Genomic DNA, 17427 nt, shown 5'->3' with positions numbered 1-17427 from the left:
ACATTCGAATTCAAATTACACCTATTTTACACGAAAAAGTCACGCCCTCCGGTTTTTGTTCATGGGAATTATAATTTTCACATCATCTACCTAAAACAAGATTTAATGAGTTATCAATTGCTGTTCGATTAAAAACTGATATCTATAGAATACATTTAATCAGTTTTGCAGAATTTACAGGTTTAACTTGTTTGTGTTTTAAGTCGAAAATTTTGTTTAAAAATACCTCCGCCTGTCGGGGCAGATTGAAAACTCATCTATGTGAGAGTAACGTCAAGGGAAAAATATATCTTAAATTACAAACAAACAAAATTCTTCGACTTCAGTATAATTTCTATTAAAAGTTCACTGTAGTAGACATAATGTGAAACAAATTGGTCAGAAAAGCAGCGGAAAAATGTTCAAAACACAAAACAAAAACACAGCTTTATCCAAAACACTCTGAATTTATATTGACTGAAGAAAAATGAACTAGTTTGGCGTATTTACCCTAAGTAGTTGTTTTACAATAAAATAACTGTATAGGTTTTTAAAATGAACGACATTCGTAAAAGTCTTATAGTGTCCATACTGCCCCGTATGCTTGAAAACGGTCATGGAATATTAACATTTTTCGAAACGTTTTTTGATGTGAATAAACATAGACTTCAAAAGGGTACATGTATCAAAAAACTAAACTTTTATCACATCTTGCCAGGTGAAGTTGGCAAAAACCTTAGGCTTAGAGTGACCATACTGCCACGTCTCCCCCTACGCGTATTTCGACTACCTCTTGTAGTCTTCCTCAGTGTCAATTATCCACTCGTGGATAATTTCTTCTTCTTCTTGGTGTGACGTCCTAAATGGGACAAATCCGTAGGAGTTCATGGAGGAATTCCCGAAGGCACTCATGGACAAATTCCTGGGGAAAAATTCTCAGTGGAATTTCCGGAGAAAATCTTAGAGAAAAAGTCCGGAGGAATTCTTGGAAAAATTCCCTGAAGAATTCCTGCAGAAATTGCCGAAGGAATTCCTGAAGGAGTTTCTGATGCGAGTCCTAGATGAAATCCTGGGGAAATTTCCGGAGGAATGCTCGGAAGAGTTCCTGTAGGATTTCCTAGAAGGTTTCCCGGAGGAACTTCTGGAGGAACTCCTGGAAAAGTTCCCGGAAGAGTTCCTGTAGAAATTCACGTAAAAAAAAACGGAGCAAAAAAAGCAAAATTGCAGGGCAATAAAATTTGTCTGCAGGGGGTCAAAGGCGGTGTTAAAATATTGCCTCTTGTACCACCGTACTCGACCGTCTACTATCCTACCAAATGGCTCTTAGCTTGCTGAATAACTATGCTGAAAACGGAATACTTCTTGTTCATTAGGGTGTTCATACAAATATTTTCTTAATACTAGACGGAACCTATCGAATAATATAAGAACCAAGGACACCAGATACTTCTTACTTCCTCTTAACTTTCGGAACAATTTTCTGGACGTTTTCCGATTTTTGAGAGAAAATTGTTTGAATGTTTTGATTGCTGGTGTCACCTAGCGTCGCCTTTGCCGGATAGATCTCAACCTGCCGAACAATTTCACAGGAAACGCCATGCTTTTAGCTTATTACAGTAACGAGATACAAGTGTTCAAATATTATACACAAGGTGCCACCTAGCGAATAAATCGCGATTAAAAGACTCAACTATCAGACAGTTTTTAGCTTGCTGAAGAACTTTGACGGTATCATTCTATCTTATCAGGATTCTGAGATATAGAAGTTTGACAATTTTTTACCCTGGCGCCACCTAGCGGACGATTCTTGAACCAAAGACGTCATTGCCAGATAGCTCTTAGCCTGCTGAACAACTTTGCTGAAAACGGCATGCTTGTACCTCATTAGGGTATCGAGATATACGTGGTTGAATTATTTAGACACAACGCGCCACCTAGCGGATAAATCCCGAACCAAAGACTTTACTATCAGATAGTTCTGAGCTTGCTGAAGGATTTTTCCGAAGACATCAGGTTTCAAAGATATGAGAGTTTGAACATTTTTGACACTGGCCCCGCCTAGCGGCCGAATCGCGAACCAAAGTCGCCGTTACAATTTAGTTCTTAACCTACTGAACAAATTCGCCGAAGACACTATACTTCTACCTCACCGGGTTCTTGAGATATACGTTGCGCAAAGTATGTGGCCAATTTTGGTACCCCAAGACAATCCGGAATAAGTCCGGAACCATGTGGACCAGGCACCCATGTCCCCGGTATCGTCAACTAGAAGAGTTTTTCAGGAAGTTGTGAAAACTTCATCAAAATCCATCGAAAAACAAAAAAATTATGACCATTTTTGTGCTTTTCTGAAGGTCGAAAATGTACGTTGGCTGGATGAAGGCTGGATGAAGGTTCAATTTTCTATGCTTGACAAGATTTTGATGACAAACATGAGATGAGAGTGTTCCTGAGTAGACCTACCATCCTCACTACCACTACCTAGGCCTTTACGAAGGTCGTACCTTGTGTATCATACCCGTGAACAGCGAAGCTGTCAACGATGGGAATGGGAAAACAACGTAAAAACAATAGATCTAAAACTACATGCTAATTGTAACGTGGCTTTGCTTAATTCTAGTTTTTCTTCTAAAACACATTAAAATATAAGTTTCGTCATTTATTGAATTTCTAAAACTGTAAGTACACAACATAAAACATAAATGAATTAATACTAATTAAAATTGTAAAACAGATATACAAAATTGATTGCGGACAGACAGACAACATTGAATTCACAGGCTAAAAAACGGACTATAAACGTAAGTTATAAATAATTAACTATAAGAGTTTGTGGATTAACCAACGCAATAAAATTTACAGCTTAAAGCATTATCCCAGAAAACTCGGGTGTGCTAGAAAGACGTCCGAAAATTCCCGCTGTCTCATCGTCCGTAACAAACTTTAAGGTTTATAACCTCACAAGTGAGTTATAGCCTGCTGGAATGCCAGGACCAAATAAGGCCACGGATAGACGGTCAAGCGTCATTCGGCAGCTGACCGAAGAGGAAAGTTCAGCAGCGGGTTGCTGTCCCTTATGCGATCGCCCCGATGTGGCCGATAAGTGGATGGTGCAGTGCGAATTATGCGAGAGATGGTTTCACTTCTCATGTGCTAAGGTGAACGAAAGTGTGAAGGACCGAAGCTTTGCCTGCACCGCATGCGCACTTCCCCCAGGTCCGGAATCCGTAAGGACGGGGATATCCAGTACCAGTTCAGCAAGGAGACGATTGGAGCTTCTACGACTGGAGGAGGAAAGGGACATCCAAGAAAGGATCCTGAGGGAACACGCGGAAGAAGAAGCGGCTCTGCAGAAGAAGGCGCAGGAGGAAGAGAAGGAGCGAAGGAAGAGGATTATGAAGGAGAAACTGGAGATAGCGAGACGTTACATCGGAAAGAAGTACGAAGTACTACAGGAAGAGGAGCGGTCAAACGATGACAGGAGCCGAAGAAGCAACATAAGCACGCGGAACAAACTCGACAATGTTCAGAAATGGGTTGAGGATCACGATTTAGCCATGGCTACTGGATCCGGGACAAATCAAATCCCCACCAGTTCCACGCCAATCACTGAAGCTGGCCCCAAAGAAACATCTGTCGAAATCTCTGGTGATAGTGTACTGGCGACTACATCTGCGCAGACTGGAGTTCCCGTTACGCCTTTGACAGTCAACCGACCGTACGATTCTAACGACATCGCATCGTGGGGTATACTGGTTCCCCGTTCCGGTCAAAATACAGCGAATCCAATAGCAACCCAAAATCCACTTCCACAACCAACTTCCAGTATCCCAGCTTTTCTGGCAGCAGCTGAAATCTCGCCGCCTACGTCAGCGCAGCATGCTGGACCGTCGACACTCTCCATGAACATTTCTCCACCCCACGAAAGATCCAGGGCGGATCTAGAACGAGACCTGCTCGAGCTACAGCAGCAGCTAGCAAACCTGAAGCGGACGTCGTCTGGTCAGCATCATCCAGACCCATGTCCGAACAGCATCCCCATACCGACGGCAGGAACTACTAACCTAAGTAACACTTTCGGAGCAGGTACGTTAAACTTGCGTGGATTGTCTCAGGCAGTTCCAGGAGATAGACAGGTACCTATTCCAATAAGTTGTTCAGTAGGATCTCAGGCTTCAGGTTTAGATCAGGGAGGTGCTCTACGTACCTCACAAAACACGGTATTTGGTACTAGTTCTATGCCTCGATGGAATCGGATGGTTTCGTCCAGTGCTCCACAGACAGGGGTTACAGGGGTTCCCAACTACTCTAATAACTATCCCAATCAGAGTGCTCCCTTTGGCCATGTATCGCGACAAGTTGAACCTACTTCATTCAACCGCGACCAGCATACGCTTTTCCCGCTCGGTCCCGCCGTCGCCCATCTGTCACGACAATACGTGTCAAGTGTTCCGAATCCTCTTAATCAATTTCCGAGTTTGGTCTCCTCTTCCTACCCATCCGTCGCGAGTGTACCAAGTGTTCCAAACCCTATCGTTACTCCATCAGTGGCGCGGAGAATTGTCAACGATCATCCAGTCCAAGTGTGCGGACCAAGTTCCCAGCAAATTGCAGCGAGACATGTCGTTCCCAAGGAGCTGCCGGAATTCACAGGTGATCCAATAGACTGGCCGCTGTTCGTAAGCAGCTATAACAACTCCACGCGCATGTGTGGTTACACGGACGACGAGAACCTCATGCGGCTTCAACGGTGTCTCAAGGGAAATGCGAAGGAAGCTGTTCGAGGGCATCTTTTCCATCCGTCTTCGGTACCACAAGTTATGGCGACCTTGGAAACCCTCTTCGGAAGACCGGAACTGATCGTGAAGTGCCTGATGAATAGAGTTCACGAAACACCAGCGCCGAAGGCGGACAAGCTAGAAAGTCTTATCAGCTTCGGGCTTGCCGTGCAGAACCTGTGCAGCCAGCTGCGGTCTATGGGTATGGCTGCCCATTTGTCGAATCCCACTCTGCTGCAAGAGCTAGTGGAGAAGCTTCCGGCCAACATTAAACTGGACTGGGCTATGCACCAAAGACAGATTCCGCTAGTGGATTTAAATGCTTTCGGCACGTATATGACAACGATTGTGTCGGCAGCTAGCAACGTTACATTCTACATTGAACCGCTTCGAAAGCAAGACAAGCTCAAAGGGAAGGATAAGGGTTTCGTGAATGCCCATTCTTCGGAACCAGACCGGAAAGCCAACCGTGACGACCGAAAGGAAGTTGTTAGCCAGAGCACCACCTACCAACCGAAGCCGTGTTTGATGTGTAAAAAGGATGGGCACAAGGTAAGAGACTGCAATAGTTTCAAGAATTTGTCACCACGCAGCAGTTGAACCTGTGTCGTCGCTGCCTGATTCCTCATGGCAAGTGGCCATGCAAAGCCACAGTATGCGGTGAGGGTAATTGTAAGGAACGTCATCACCAGTTACTTCACCCTGGGAAACCTCAAGCACCACAACCCGAAGCGTCAACGTCATCGAAAGATCAGGCAACATCTGTTCCGTCAGCGTCTGTAAACGTTCATCGGCAGCTCCCGTGCCCGGTACTTTTCCGTATACTTCCCGTAACACTGCATGGGAGAAAGGCGTCGATTAACACGTTGGCATTCCTCGACGATGGTTCATCGTATACGTTGATGGAGAAGGATTTAGCGGACGAATTAGGCGTGGAAGGTGAAGCAGAACCATTGTGTTTGCAGTGGACCAGCAATATCAAGCGAACTGAATGGGAGTCACAAAACGTCCAACTAGAAATCTCTGCCGCTGGCAAGGATCGAAAGCATTCGCTGGAACATGTGCGGACGGTCGAAGCCTTGAATCTTCCTCCGCAGTCATTGGACTATAAGGAAATGGCAAACAAGTTCGACTATCTCCGAGGACTTCCTGTAAACAGTTATGCAACCGCGGCTCCTCGTATTTTGATCGGTGCCGACAATGCAAAACTACTGCTAACCCTCAAGAAACGGGAAGGAAGGTACAGCGAACCAGTTGCAACGAAAACGAGGCTAGGCTGGACGATCTACGGCAAGGTGGAAGCACTCGACAGCGCACCAGATCACCGGCTTCTCCATATTTGTGCGTCTTCTTGCGACCAGCAGCTTCACAACGCAGTTAAAGATTTCTTTTCGATTGAGAATGTTGGGGTCGCTTTAGTTCCACTCCTAGAAGGCGAAGAAGATCGAAGGACTCGGGAAATACTAGAGGCGACCACAGTGCGAACACCTTCTGGGCGTTTCCAGACAGGTTTGTTATGGAAATTTGATTATATCGAGTTTCCAGAGAATCGATTCATGGCAGAGAAGCGCTTGGTGTGCCTGGAACGGAGCTTGTTGAAGAAACCGGAACTATACGCCAACGTTCGACAACAAATCCTCGATTACCAAACGAAAGGCTACGCTCATAGGCTGACGGAACCAGAATCTAGAAACAGTGATCCAAGAAGAGTCTGGTACTTGCCGTTAGGTGTAGTGCAAAATCCCAACAAACCTGGAAAAGTGCGAGTCGTGTGGGATGCTGCGGCGAAAACCTTCGGCGTATCTCTCAATTCCATGCTGCTGAAAGGTCCGGATCTACTTACGTCGCTGCCAGCCGTGTTATTCCGTTTCCGTCAGAGAGAGGTTGCCATTACCGGCGACATAAAGGAAATGTTCCACCAGATCCTAATTCGACCGGAAGACCGACATGCTCAACGGTTCCTGTGGCGCGACAATCCTGGAGTTCCTGTGCAAGAATTCATCATGGACGTTGCCACCTTTGGGTCGACATGCTCACCGTGCTCCGCCCAGTACGTAAAAAACAAAAATGCTGAAGAGTGGAAGCAAAGATATCCGGAGGCCGCTACAGCTATTGTTGAGAATACATACGTGGACGACTATGCGAACAGCTCAGACACGGTAGAGGAGGCGGTTCGCGTAGCGCTCGAGGTAAAAGAGATCCATGCAAGTGCCGGATTCGAAATACGAAATTGGCTCTCTAATTCCACGGAAGTTCTTCGACGGGTCGGGGAACAAAGATCTCAAGCCACGAAATCCTTTGTTGCGGAAAAAGCTACGAATTCGGAACGAGTCCTAGGAATGGCGTGGGTACCTGAGAGCGACGAGTTTACGTTTGCCCTCAAACTGCGAGCCGACGTTCAACAACTGCTAGCAGAAGAAGTAATTCCATCGAAGCGTCAAGTCCTACAAGTTGTTATGAGCATCTTCGATCCCCTGGGGCTAGTGGCAGCGTTTGTTGTGCAAGGCAAGTGTTTAATACAGGACATATGGAGAGCTGGCGTGGACTGGGACGACTGCATTCCGGAAGCTTTGCTTTGCCACTGGCGGCGCTGGATTGAAGTGCTTCAAAATTTGAACTAAGTAAAGATTCCTCGATGCTATTTTCCTGGATATGATCCGCGTTGTCTCGACAGCCTTGAACTTCATGTGTTCGTCGACGCGAGTGAAGCCGCGTACGCTTGTGCGGGTTATTTCAGGATTGTCGACCGCGGGCAGGTGCGTTGTGCACTCGTGTCCGCCAAAACAAAAGTAGCCCCCCTGAAGCCAATGTCAGTTCCTCGACTAGAACTGCAAGCCGCAGTCATCGGAGCTCGACTGATGAAATCAATTCAGGAGAACCACACGTTACCTATACACCGTCGTGTCATTTGGGGCGATTCCAAAACAGTTCAGTCCTGGATTCGTTCAGACCAGCGAAAGTACAGACAGTTCGTCGCATACAGAGTCAGCGAAATACTGACCATAACAAGCCTGGATGAATGGAGATGGGTCCCCACGCGGCTCAACGTCGCGGACGAGGCTACGAAGTGGAGTAAAGGACCTAGTTTTAAATCAGATTCCCGGTGGTTCATTGGACCCGAATTCCTCTACGATGATGAGTCTGAGTGGCCGAATCAAGAGTTCTCTCCGCCAGATACTCCTGAAGAGATGCGCTCAGTTCACGCCCATCATCATGTGAACTCGGTCCCGCTGGTCAACTATCAACGATTCTCCAAATTCCAAAGGCTGTTACGGACAATAGGATATGTTCTCCGATTCATCGAACGCTGCCGAGGAAGGTCTACCGATCTTTCCGATGAAATCCTTCTTTCCAGGAAGGAATTATTGAAAGCAGAAACCGTACTTTGGAAAGCAGTACAGGCCGAAGAGTATCCTGAGGAAATATCAACGATCCGCAGAAATAAGCAGCTTCCCGCAGAACAAGCTAAGCGATTGTCGAAGAAGAGCCCGCTGCGGAAACTGACGGCATTCCTTGATGACCACGGAGTGCTACGTATCGAAGGAAGAATTGGTGCTGCTGAATTTGTCCCATATGGACCCAAATACCCTGTAATTCTGCCAAAAAAGCACCGTTTCACCGAGTTACTTGTTGAGTACTTCCATCAGCGATACGCGCACGGCTATGGAGAAACTGTAGTCAACGAGCTCCGCCAGACCTATCACATACCTAATTTGAGAACCGTCGTGCGAAAAATTGCAAGGAAATGTTCATGGTGCGCCGTGTATCGAGCTGTCCCTAAAGCACCCCGAATGGCTCCCCTTCCAGCTGCCAGAATTTCTCCGTATGTTCGACCATTCACCTTCACCGGTATCGATTATTGCGGACCATTCTTCATCCGCATGGGTAGGAGCAATGTGAAGAGATGGGTGGTCCTCATTACTTGCTTAACTATTCGAGCCGTACATCTTGAAGTAGCGTGTAGTCTGTCTAGCGAATCCTGCAAATTAGCGATTAGACGGTTCATAGCCCGGAGAGGTGCTCCGCAGGAAATATACAGCGACCAGGGTACAAACTTCGTTGGGGCAAGTAAGGAACTACGGGCAGAAGCATCTGCAGTGAACCGTGCTTTGGCTGGGACATTCACAAATCGTGAAACACAATGGCGTTTCAACCCTCCCGCTGCACCCCACATGGGCGGCGTGTGGGAACGTATGGTGCGTACAGTAAAGACTTCGTTAGAAACGCTATCAACAAGCAGAACGCCAGACGAGGAGACGTTTCGCACGCTTTTGACAGAAGTTGAAGGGATCATCAATTCTCGGCCTTTGACGTTCGTTCCATTGGAAGCCGAAGATGAGGAAGCTCTTACGCCGAATCATTTTTTGATGTTAAGTTCCAGTAGCGTAGTTCAGCCGCCACAAGAACCTGTAGCTGATAGTGGACGAGTCCTAAGGACAAATTGGGGCCAAATACGGAACCTGCTGGACCAGTTCTGGAAGAAATGGATCAAGGGGTACTTGCCAACAATTTGCCGTCGAACGAAATGGTTTGACGATACCAGACCAGTGGAGGTTGGGAACTTGGTAGTCGTCGTTGAAGAAGGCGTTCGCAACAGTTGGATGCGAGGCAAGGTTGTGAAGGTATTCCCTGGTAGAGATGGTAGAGTTCGAGAAGTAGAGGTGCAGACTACGAGGGGAATGTTCCGGCGTCCAGTTACCAAAGTGGCAGTTCTCGATGTCGTAATTGGGAGTATAGCTGAGGAAGACCAGCAGCAATACGGGTCGGGGAATGTTCCTGAGTAGACCTACCATCCTCACTACCACTACCTAGGCCTTTACGAAGGTCGTACCTTGTGTATCATACCCGTGAACAGCGAAGCTGTCAACGATGGGAATGGGAAAACAACGTAAAAACAATAGATCTAAAACTACATGCTAATTGTAACGTGGCTTTGCTTAATTCTAGTTTTTCTTCTAAAACACATTAAAATATAAGTTTCGTCATTTATTGAATTTCTAAAACTGTAAGTACACAACATAGAACATAAATGAATTAATACTAATTAAAATTGTAAAACAGATATACAAAATTGATTGCGGACAGACAGACAACATTGAATTCACAGGCTAAAAAACGGACTATAAACGTAAGTTATAAATAATTAACTATAAGAGTTTGTGGATTAACCAACGCAATAAAATTTACAGCTTAAAGCATTATCCCAGAAAACTCGGGTGTGCTAGAAAGACGTCCGAAAATTCCCGCTGTCTCATCGTCCGTAACAGAGAGAATTACCTAATAGGAAAGTCACATCAGCAAAGCTTTTACATATGCAAATGCAAATTTGATGCTGTTTGAGCAAAACTTTGGGTAACTGCGTTGTTTAAGTTGCAAGAAATGAAGAAAACGACAACACGGTTACCCAAAGTTTTGCTCAACTTATGCAGGGAATCATAATTCCCACGCTTTTAAAACTATTTCATTGCACAAACCGAGAATTGACCTTCTCACCATACAAAAATTCAGTTCAATAATTCAATTCTAGTACTTCACCGAATTGTTCTATTAGGTTCCACAAGGGATTATACAGGGTGTTAGGTTCCTGAGTGCAAACTTTTTAAAGAGTGATAGAGGACCATAAATGGTGAAAAAAATTGTTCTACGCATATGGTCAAATCTCAACCGTTACGTAGTTATTGAACTCCCCATATTTTTGACTATTATTGCCTTAACTGGCTATAACTTTAAAATGGCCAAACTTATCGCAGTTTTGTTTACCCTTATTCGAAAGATTATTGAATTTTCTATCAAATGGCATCTTTGAACCGATTGGTTTAGTTAAATAACTAAGTTTTCTAGAGCAAATAGCTTAAAAGTTGTGTTTTAATTTGTTTTTGTCAATTATCTTTGAAAAATGCGTAATAATTTAAAATTCTTTCTTTGGCAAAGTTGTGGCCCTTGTTCCACTCTACAATTCGTTCTTCAACATCAAACTTCTATCTCTTATCGTTTTCCTGCAATTTCGATTTAAACGTCGCATTTAAGATAATAAATTTGCAATCGTCGTGGTAAGCACTTTTTGCGCACTGTGGCGCACATTTAAATCAAAATTGGAAGAAAACGATAAGAGTTAGAAGTTTGGCGTCAAAGAACGAATTGTAGAGTGGAATAGGGGCTATCAAAGAAAGAATTTTAATTTATTACGCATGTTTCAAAGATAATTGACATAAACAAATTAAAACTCACTATTTTTAGCTATTTTGCTCTAGAAAACTTAGTTATTTAACTAAACCAATCGGTTCAAAGATGCCATTTGATAGAAAATTCAATAATCTTTCGAATAAGGGTAAAAAACTGCGATAAGTTTGGCCATTTTAAAGTTATAGCCAGTTAAGGCAATAATAGTCAAAAACATGGGGAGTTCAATAACTACGTAACGGTTGAGATTCGACCATACGCGTAGAACAATTTTTTTTCACCATTTATGGTCCTCTATCACCCTTTAAAAAGTTTGCACTCAGGAACCTAACACCCTGTATACACTACCCGTCATAAGTACAGACCCACAAAAAGTATTGCAATAATATTGCATCACCCAGACTCGCCTCGATATCTCTAAAACCAAAACAGTTCCAAAAATTCCACCTTCAGATAGGTTGTTGCTTTCCATTTGATTCCTTACCATTCCTTCTCAGGCACTTTTTTCTCTACAACGAATGGTTCAAAGTTTTTCAAGAACATTCATGTCAAAAACATATAGTACGCCCTTCTCAAAAGTTACTCCCAAGAGCAAACGATCTTTTCTCACGTCAAAACACTTATAGGTACTGTTATGCTGAATACGTAAGCAAAGTTTTGTCCGAATCCGAGATCTTAAAGTTTTGTCTTATACCGATTTCGCGCAGAACTGCTCTAAAGCTGCTAATATTAATACTGACTAGAAAATATCACAAGACATTTTGATAATTCCAGTTTGCTTTTCATTAGTGGCTGTGCAAGTACTTGAATAGAAAAAAAATGCTTGACCATAAGTGTACCTTGTTCCGTGTAATAAACTTACGTAAACTTCTGTGATTGTAGAATAAACATGTGAACCGTTAGATTGGGAACTACATACACATAAGTGATTGTCGCGAAATGGACCAAGCGTCGCACCGACCCCACAGAGGCTTAAATGTGCGGTAACAAAGTTCATCATTATTTTTTTCAGTCAAACGGCATTTGGTCAAATGACCCGTAACTTCTTTCTAGTATCCAATCTACAAAGTATACCGCAACAACGGTAACGCAAAGTTGGCGGCAAATTAGAAAATTATGTATGTAGCGTAGTGAATGAGGAATTGCATCGAGAATACAAGAAGCGAATATTGTGAAATAAACAGGATACGGCAGACTTCAGTGGGCTGGACACGTACTGTGAATATCGGAAGAAAAAGCGAAAACAATATTCATTAGAGAACCAGGAAGAGGTCGGTGACTTTGTCGACGGCCGTGAACCCGCGTGCTGCACGCTTTTGAAGAAGACCTGGGAGCCCTAAATGTTCAGGAAACAGGAATATCGCCCAAAATCGACCATGATAGTGCTCTACTAAACGCTCGGCGCTGGAGTAAAGTTACTTTGTAGCAAAAAGATAATTTGCTGGCGTTTTTTTTTGCGAATGCCAACTGTCCAATTGTTACTAATACAGTTCAGTGCTATCCGATTCACAGTCATAATATACTTCCATAAATTAAATCCCTTCGGCAACATATGCAGAAAGTTCACTGCACTTCCGCACAATGACTCTGAACATTGACCGGCTTGCCAAGAGTAGCCTTGATCTAGGACTATTAAACAACCTCTCCCCGCCGGTGACGGCGGCAAGGATAAATCTAGCAAAGTAACGCACTTCATAAATGTAGCGAGTGTTCGTTCAACTATCTTAACCTGCAGAACAGCAGTCGACCGGTTTTGTTTTTTCGTTAAGAAAAGAAACCACGACGACGACGACACTGTGGTTCTCGACGCGTATCTACTTTTAGTTTCTGTATAGTGGCAAGACCGCCCATTCACTTTACCACCTAGCTAGGTGCTAGTATGTGGGGTGAGTGGTACAGAATCTGTACTCAACTGGATTGTAACTTTCTAAGTCCAAATCTAAGGGATAATTTCATTCGTAACTGATAACATCAGTCTAATCTTCAAATAATTTAACATTTTTGACATTCCTTCCTTACAGAAAAGAATCTCTGACACCCCATGAAGCTACTTACATAGGTACCGATGAATTGTCACGTAAGATGAATAACCGGCAGCAGCCAGTCCCCATTCCACTCACTGCAGAGCAAGAGGAGGGCATGATCTCTTGACTCTCGAAGGGGCATGAAAATAATACTACCCAAACAGGAAGTGTTGTGTGTGGTACGTCTACTAGCTGCTCGCTGCTACGGTAAGACAAGTAAACGTTTTTCTCGAAGTTTTCTTAGCACAAACCAAACGAGGTGGGTTGTTCGTAATGATGTCTCTGGGATGAGCTTGCGGTTGCTCAGAAGAGTTGATCGCTGCGACGTGCGTAACTGCAACTGCTAGACGTTCGCTAGCCTGATGCGTCGATAATCATAAAGCAAGAACAAGCTGATCCATAAATTGCAGTTTATATCAATTGGAACTATCAATGCAATAGCGAAGACAACACGCAGTCAGTCAACTGGATGATTCCGCGTTCTATTTTTGAAATCATGCACAACCGGTACTTAAGTTTGATGATTGGACGTAGGTAAGTAAGTAGTAGGCTATTGCTACATCAAGTAGTTTGATTGCTATCGAAAATTTAACCCATCAAATCTATCTATCTATCTATATCTATATATATATAAATGAATTTCTGTCTGTTTGTCTGTCTGACTCATCGTGGAACTACTGGACCGATCGACGTGAAATGTTGTATGTAGATGCTTTTAGGACCGGGGAAGGTTCTTAACTTGGTGAGAGACCCCTCCCATCTCTGGAAAGGGGGGCTCCCATACAGATTAAGTTGCGGGGTACTTCTCTATGGAGCTGTGCGTCAAGATCACAGTGAGTAGGCAGGCAGTACAACGTTCACCGGGACAGCTAGTACACAATAAAAAAAACGATTTAATCCACCTATGGTGAACAGAACCCTTCTTACACTTATTAAAATTATTGTTGTATTATTTGTATTCAACATGTTTATTTTGTGTGATTGACCAGAAATGACTAGAAAATATTGTGGATTTGGAATCTAGTGGATTGGTTTCCAAAATAGATGGATGGATCGTGGACTTAACTACCAGAAATGCCAGACATCTCCTAGTATCTTGTATGGAAAGTTTAAAAAATAGCTTACATATTCTGGAATATTGTATCGTTTGTTAACTGCCAAACGATTAACAAATGGGTAAGAACATCAGCGAAATACACTTTGTGTAATATCTCTTAATCAGTCGAATAAATTAGCTCCGAAGTACTTGGAATTCATGGTTATGGTGTGAAAAGGACAAAAATGATATATTTACTATACTATGTCAATCAGTTTTGGCATTAGCTAGTTATTTTGGCTGTCCGGTTCTTGCATTTTTTTCCACAATATATAAATTCAATGCTTTCATTTAACATGTTGTTAGTTCTCGTAGAATTCCTGTTTATTAGCAATTTGTTATTTTTAATTTGGTTGAAAACAATAACCTGCAATTATACACTTTATATGATATCAGCATTATTTATTGAAAAATAATTTCCCTTAGACTGGTCAAACTCTCATGCAAGATAACAAGCGAATATAATAATAAAAAAAGGAATTTGTTGAAATACTTTCCGAAAGATATCTAAGTAATCAAATGTCGAATCGTAATAAAATTTCAGGGCCTTTCACAAGGATATTGTAGCTTTCATTTGGTGCTAAGAGAACCCAAATCGGTTGACAGACGACAGAGATATTTATTATGATACACTTGGTCAAAAATCTCTCAAAAAGTTAACCTGTATTACTCCCAAGTACTCTTTGAAAGATATACCGGTAACCAAATGTCCAATCCTAATAAAATTGTATAGGGCTCTACTAGCATGTTGTAGCTTTCATTTGGTGCCAGGAGAACCGAAATCGGTTGACAGACGGCTAAGATATTTATTATGATACACTTGGTCAAAAATCTCAAAAGGTTTAGTTGTATAAATCCCAAGTACTCTTCGAAAGATATCTCTGTAACCAAATGTCCAATGGAAATAAAATCTCTGGGCGATCAACTAGGATGTTGTAGCCCCAGCCAACAAATTGGTTCACATTACTCAACTACAACTCTGCTAAGTGAGCCCTTACTCGATTAAGGAAGATTGTTAAAAATGCACAGATTTGCTCTATTCGCACAAATCTGGAGGCCATATACGTACATATCCCTGAAATCATTCTGTCATATACAATTGCAGATGAATTGATCTGTCGCAATATATAACTTCGATTAGAACTGTGTTTGGATATCAATATGCACACTTAATTTAATTTGCCGAGGCCGGCAAAATAAATCGCCGAGAATCCAACAGCTGAGAGCTCGGTAAAAATCTCGGTAAAAATCATGATTTCCTTTTTACAAACAATAAAAAATAAAAAACGGAAGCAAAGCGATTTGCGAGTCTTGATATTTTGACCAATAGCTTCATATCCAGATACTCTTCCACTGAGCCGTTCATTTGATGTTGTAGGGTGCAGAATTTTGGCAAATATAAGTATTTTATGGACTCGCCAGTAGACACTTAGTGCGGACGATCTTAAAACATAAACACATGACCGAACGGAAGCTGACTGGACGATGTCATTTGCGCTGCCGGCGGGAGGTGATGGAAAAGTTTATGTTTACGACCGTCCGGGAGAAGAAAACCTTACCTAATATAAGCACTAATGGAATTCCACGATACGGCCAGCACGGTCCTGGTTCAGCGTCGAAGTAAATTGGAAACCCAGGTAGGAAAATGGAATAACATCTGAGTTCTGAACGAAGTTCAGGTTCAATTTTTTGCAAACATAAAAAAATTCACTTTCCACTGCCACCGTAATCAGATTCCCTCTCTATAATTTCAGATCTACAAATATGAACTTATAAACAATCAAACTCTATAGATTACACTATAATCGCAACAACTGCAGAAGAGATTGTATAAGAATGCTATTTTGAAATTACATTATTGTCCATTTGAAGTTGAAGTTTTACAAGACGTAGAACATAATCGGATGAAATTGCTGACTTCGTTAACGATTGCAGCTGATTAGTTATTGCATCTTTTATAATTTCAACTTGATCTGTACATAAAAACGATTTGAAGTTAACATTCTTATGTGATCTCTGGTTTGCTGGGGCGTTCATTTGATGCCAAGAGAACCCAAATCGGTTGACAGATGGCTGAGATATTTAATATGATACACTTCGTTAAAAATTTCAAAAATTTTAGTTGTATAACTCCTAAGTACTCTTCGAAAGATATCTCAGTAACCAAATGTACAATCAAAATAAAATTTCAGAGCGTTCTACTAGGATGCTGTAGCTTTCATTTGCTGCCAAGAGAACTCAAATCGGTTGACAGAGGGCTAAGATATTTATTATGGTACACTTAGCCAAAAATCTGTCAAAAAGCTAGCCTGTATTACTTCCAAGTACTCTTCGAAAGATATCTCTGTAACCAAATGTCCGATCGTAATAAAATTCAATAGGGTTCTACTAGGATATTGTAGCTTTCATTTGGAGCCAAGAGAATCCAAATCGGATGTCAGACGGCTGAGAAACGCGTGTGACTTTTTTTTTGTAACATACGCACACACACACATACACACACACGCACAGACATTTGCTCAGTTCGTCGAGCTGAGTTGATTGGTATATGAGACTCGGCTCTGCGGGCCTCGGATCGAAAGTCTGTTTTTCGAACGGTATTTATACCCTTCTTTTGGGTGTTAGAAGGGTAAAAAGAGAGAGACAAAACTGCATTTGGATGCATTTTTAATATTTTGAATTCAATTCTGATTTTAATTTGTTTGAATTGGCAAATGTACCTATTAACTTTTTAATAGAATAATAAAAATAAGTGTTGACTAGATTTGGACTTGGTTTGGGTTTGTGAGGGATTTGAGTAACTCTGGTGTTGATTCAATAAAATTTATATTCAATTTCTGTTAATTTTGGAATACATAGTGCTGAATTTGAATTTTATAAGAGTTGATTTTATGCAAGTATATTTTTTTGAGCGGAAATGCTTATGGAATCACATTGAATAACTTATTGAACCATTGACCTTCTAGAGTTGCGTTTTAGATCCATCATACCTTCTTCGTGCCAAATAGCGTAATAGAAATGTCTGAGAAGGTATGTTCTAATCAATGATTATAGGAAAAAAAATGCACACAAATGACGAAATTAGGTAGATTTTGTTTTCCCAACTAACATTTTCAGCGCTATAAGCTTTAGTCATTTATTTTCTGTTGTATAACCATCGAATAAAAGCATATCCTGGCTTTGCTCACTTGCAAAAGGAGCCAACTTTTCCAAATCGAGCGCATATGTTTATGATTTTTTGTTATGTTGATATGTTGAAAATTCGTAAACAAATACTCTCAATTTGGAAAAGCTGCCTCTTTCTGCAAATGAGCAAAACCAGGATAAACAAGTGTGACTTGGCTCGACGCTTCTTTTGTCAGATTTATGC

General features: G+C 42.2%; 1 protein-coding gene across 1 annotated transcript; it reads left to right on the top strand.

Moving 5' to 3' along the window:
* The first annotated feature begins 2963 nt into the window (after positions 1 to 2963).
* On the top strand, positions 2964 to 7378 carry LOC134288303 (uncharacterized). The gene is made up of 3 exons (XM_062852726.1): positions 2964 to 4065; positions 4528 to 5309; positions 5351 to 7378. The coding sequence occupies exons 1-3, from the start codon at positions 2964 to 2966 to the stop codon at positions 7376 to 7378; spliced, it is 3912 nt and encodes a 1303-aa protein (XP_062708710.1).
* The last annotated feature ends 10049 nt before the right edge of the window (positions 7379 to 17427 follow it).

The sequence above is a fragment of the Aedes albopictus genome, chromosome 1, assembly GCF_035046485.1.
Source record: "Aedes albopictus strain Foshan chromosome 1, AalbF5, whole genome shotgun sequence".
Lineage (NCBI taxonomy): Eukaryota > Metazoa > Arthropoda > Insecta > Diptera > Culicidae > Aedes > Aedes albopictus.
The sequence above is the reverse complement of the archived record's forward strand: the minus strand, read 5'-3'. Positions and strand labels throughout refer to the sequence as shown.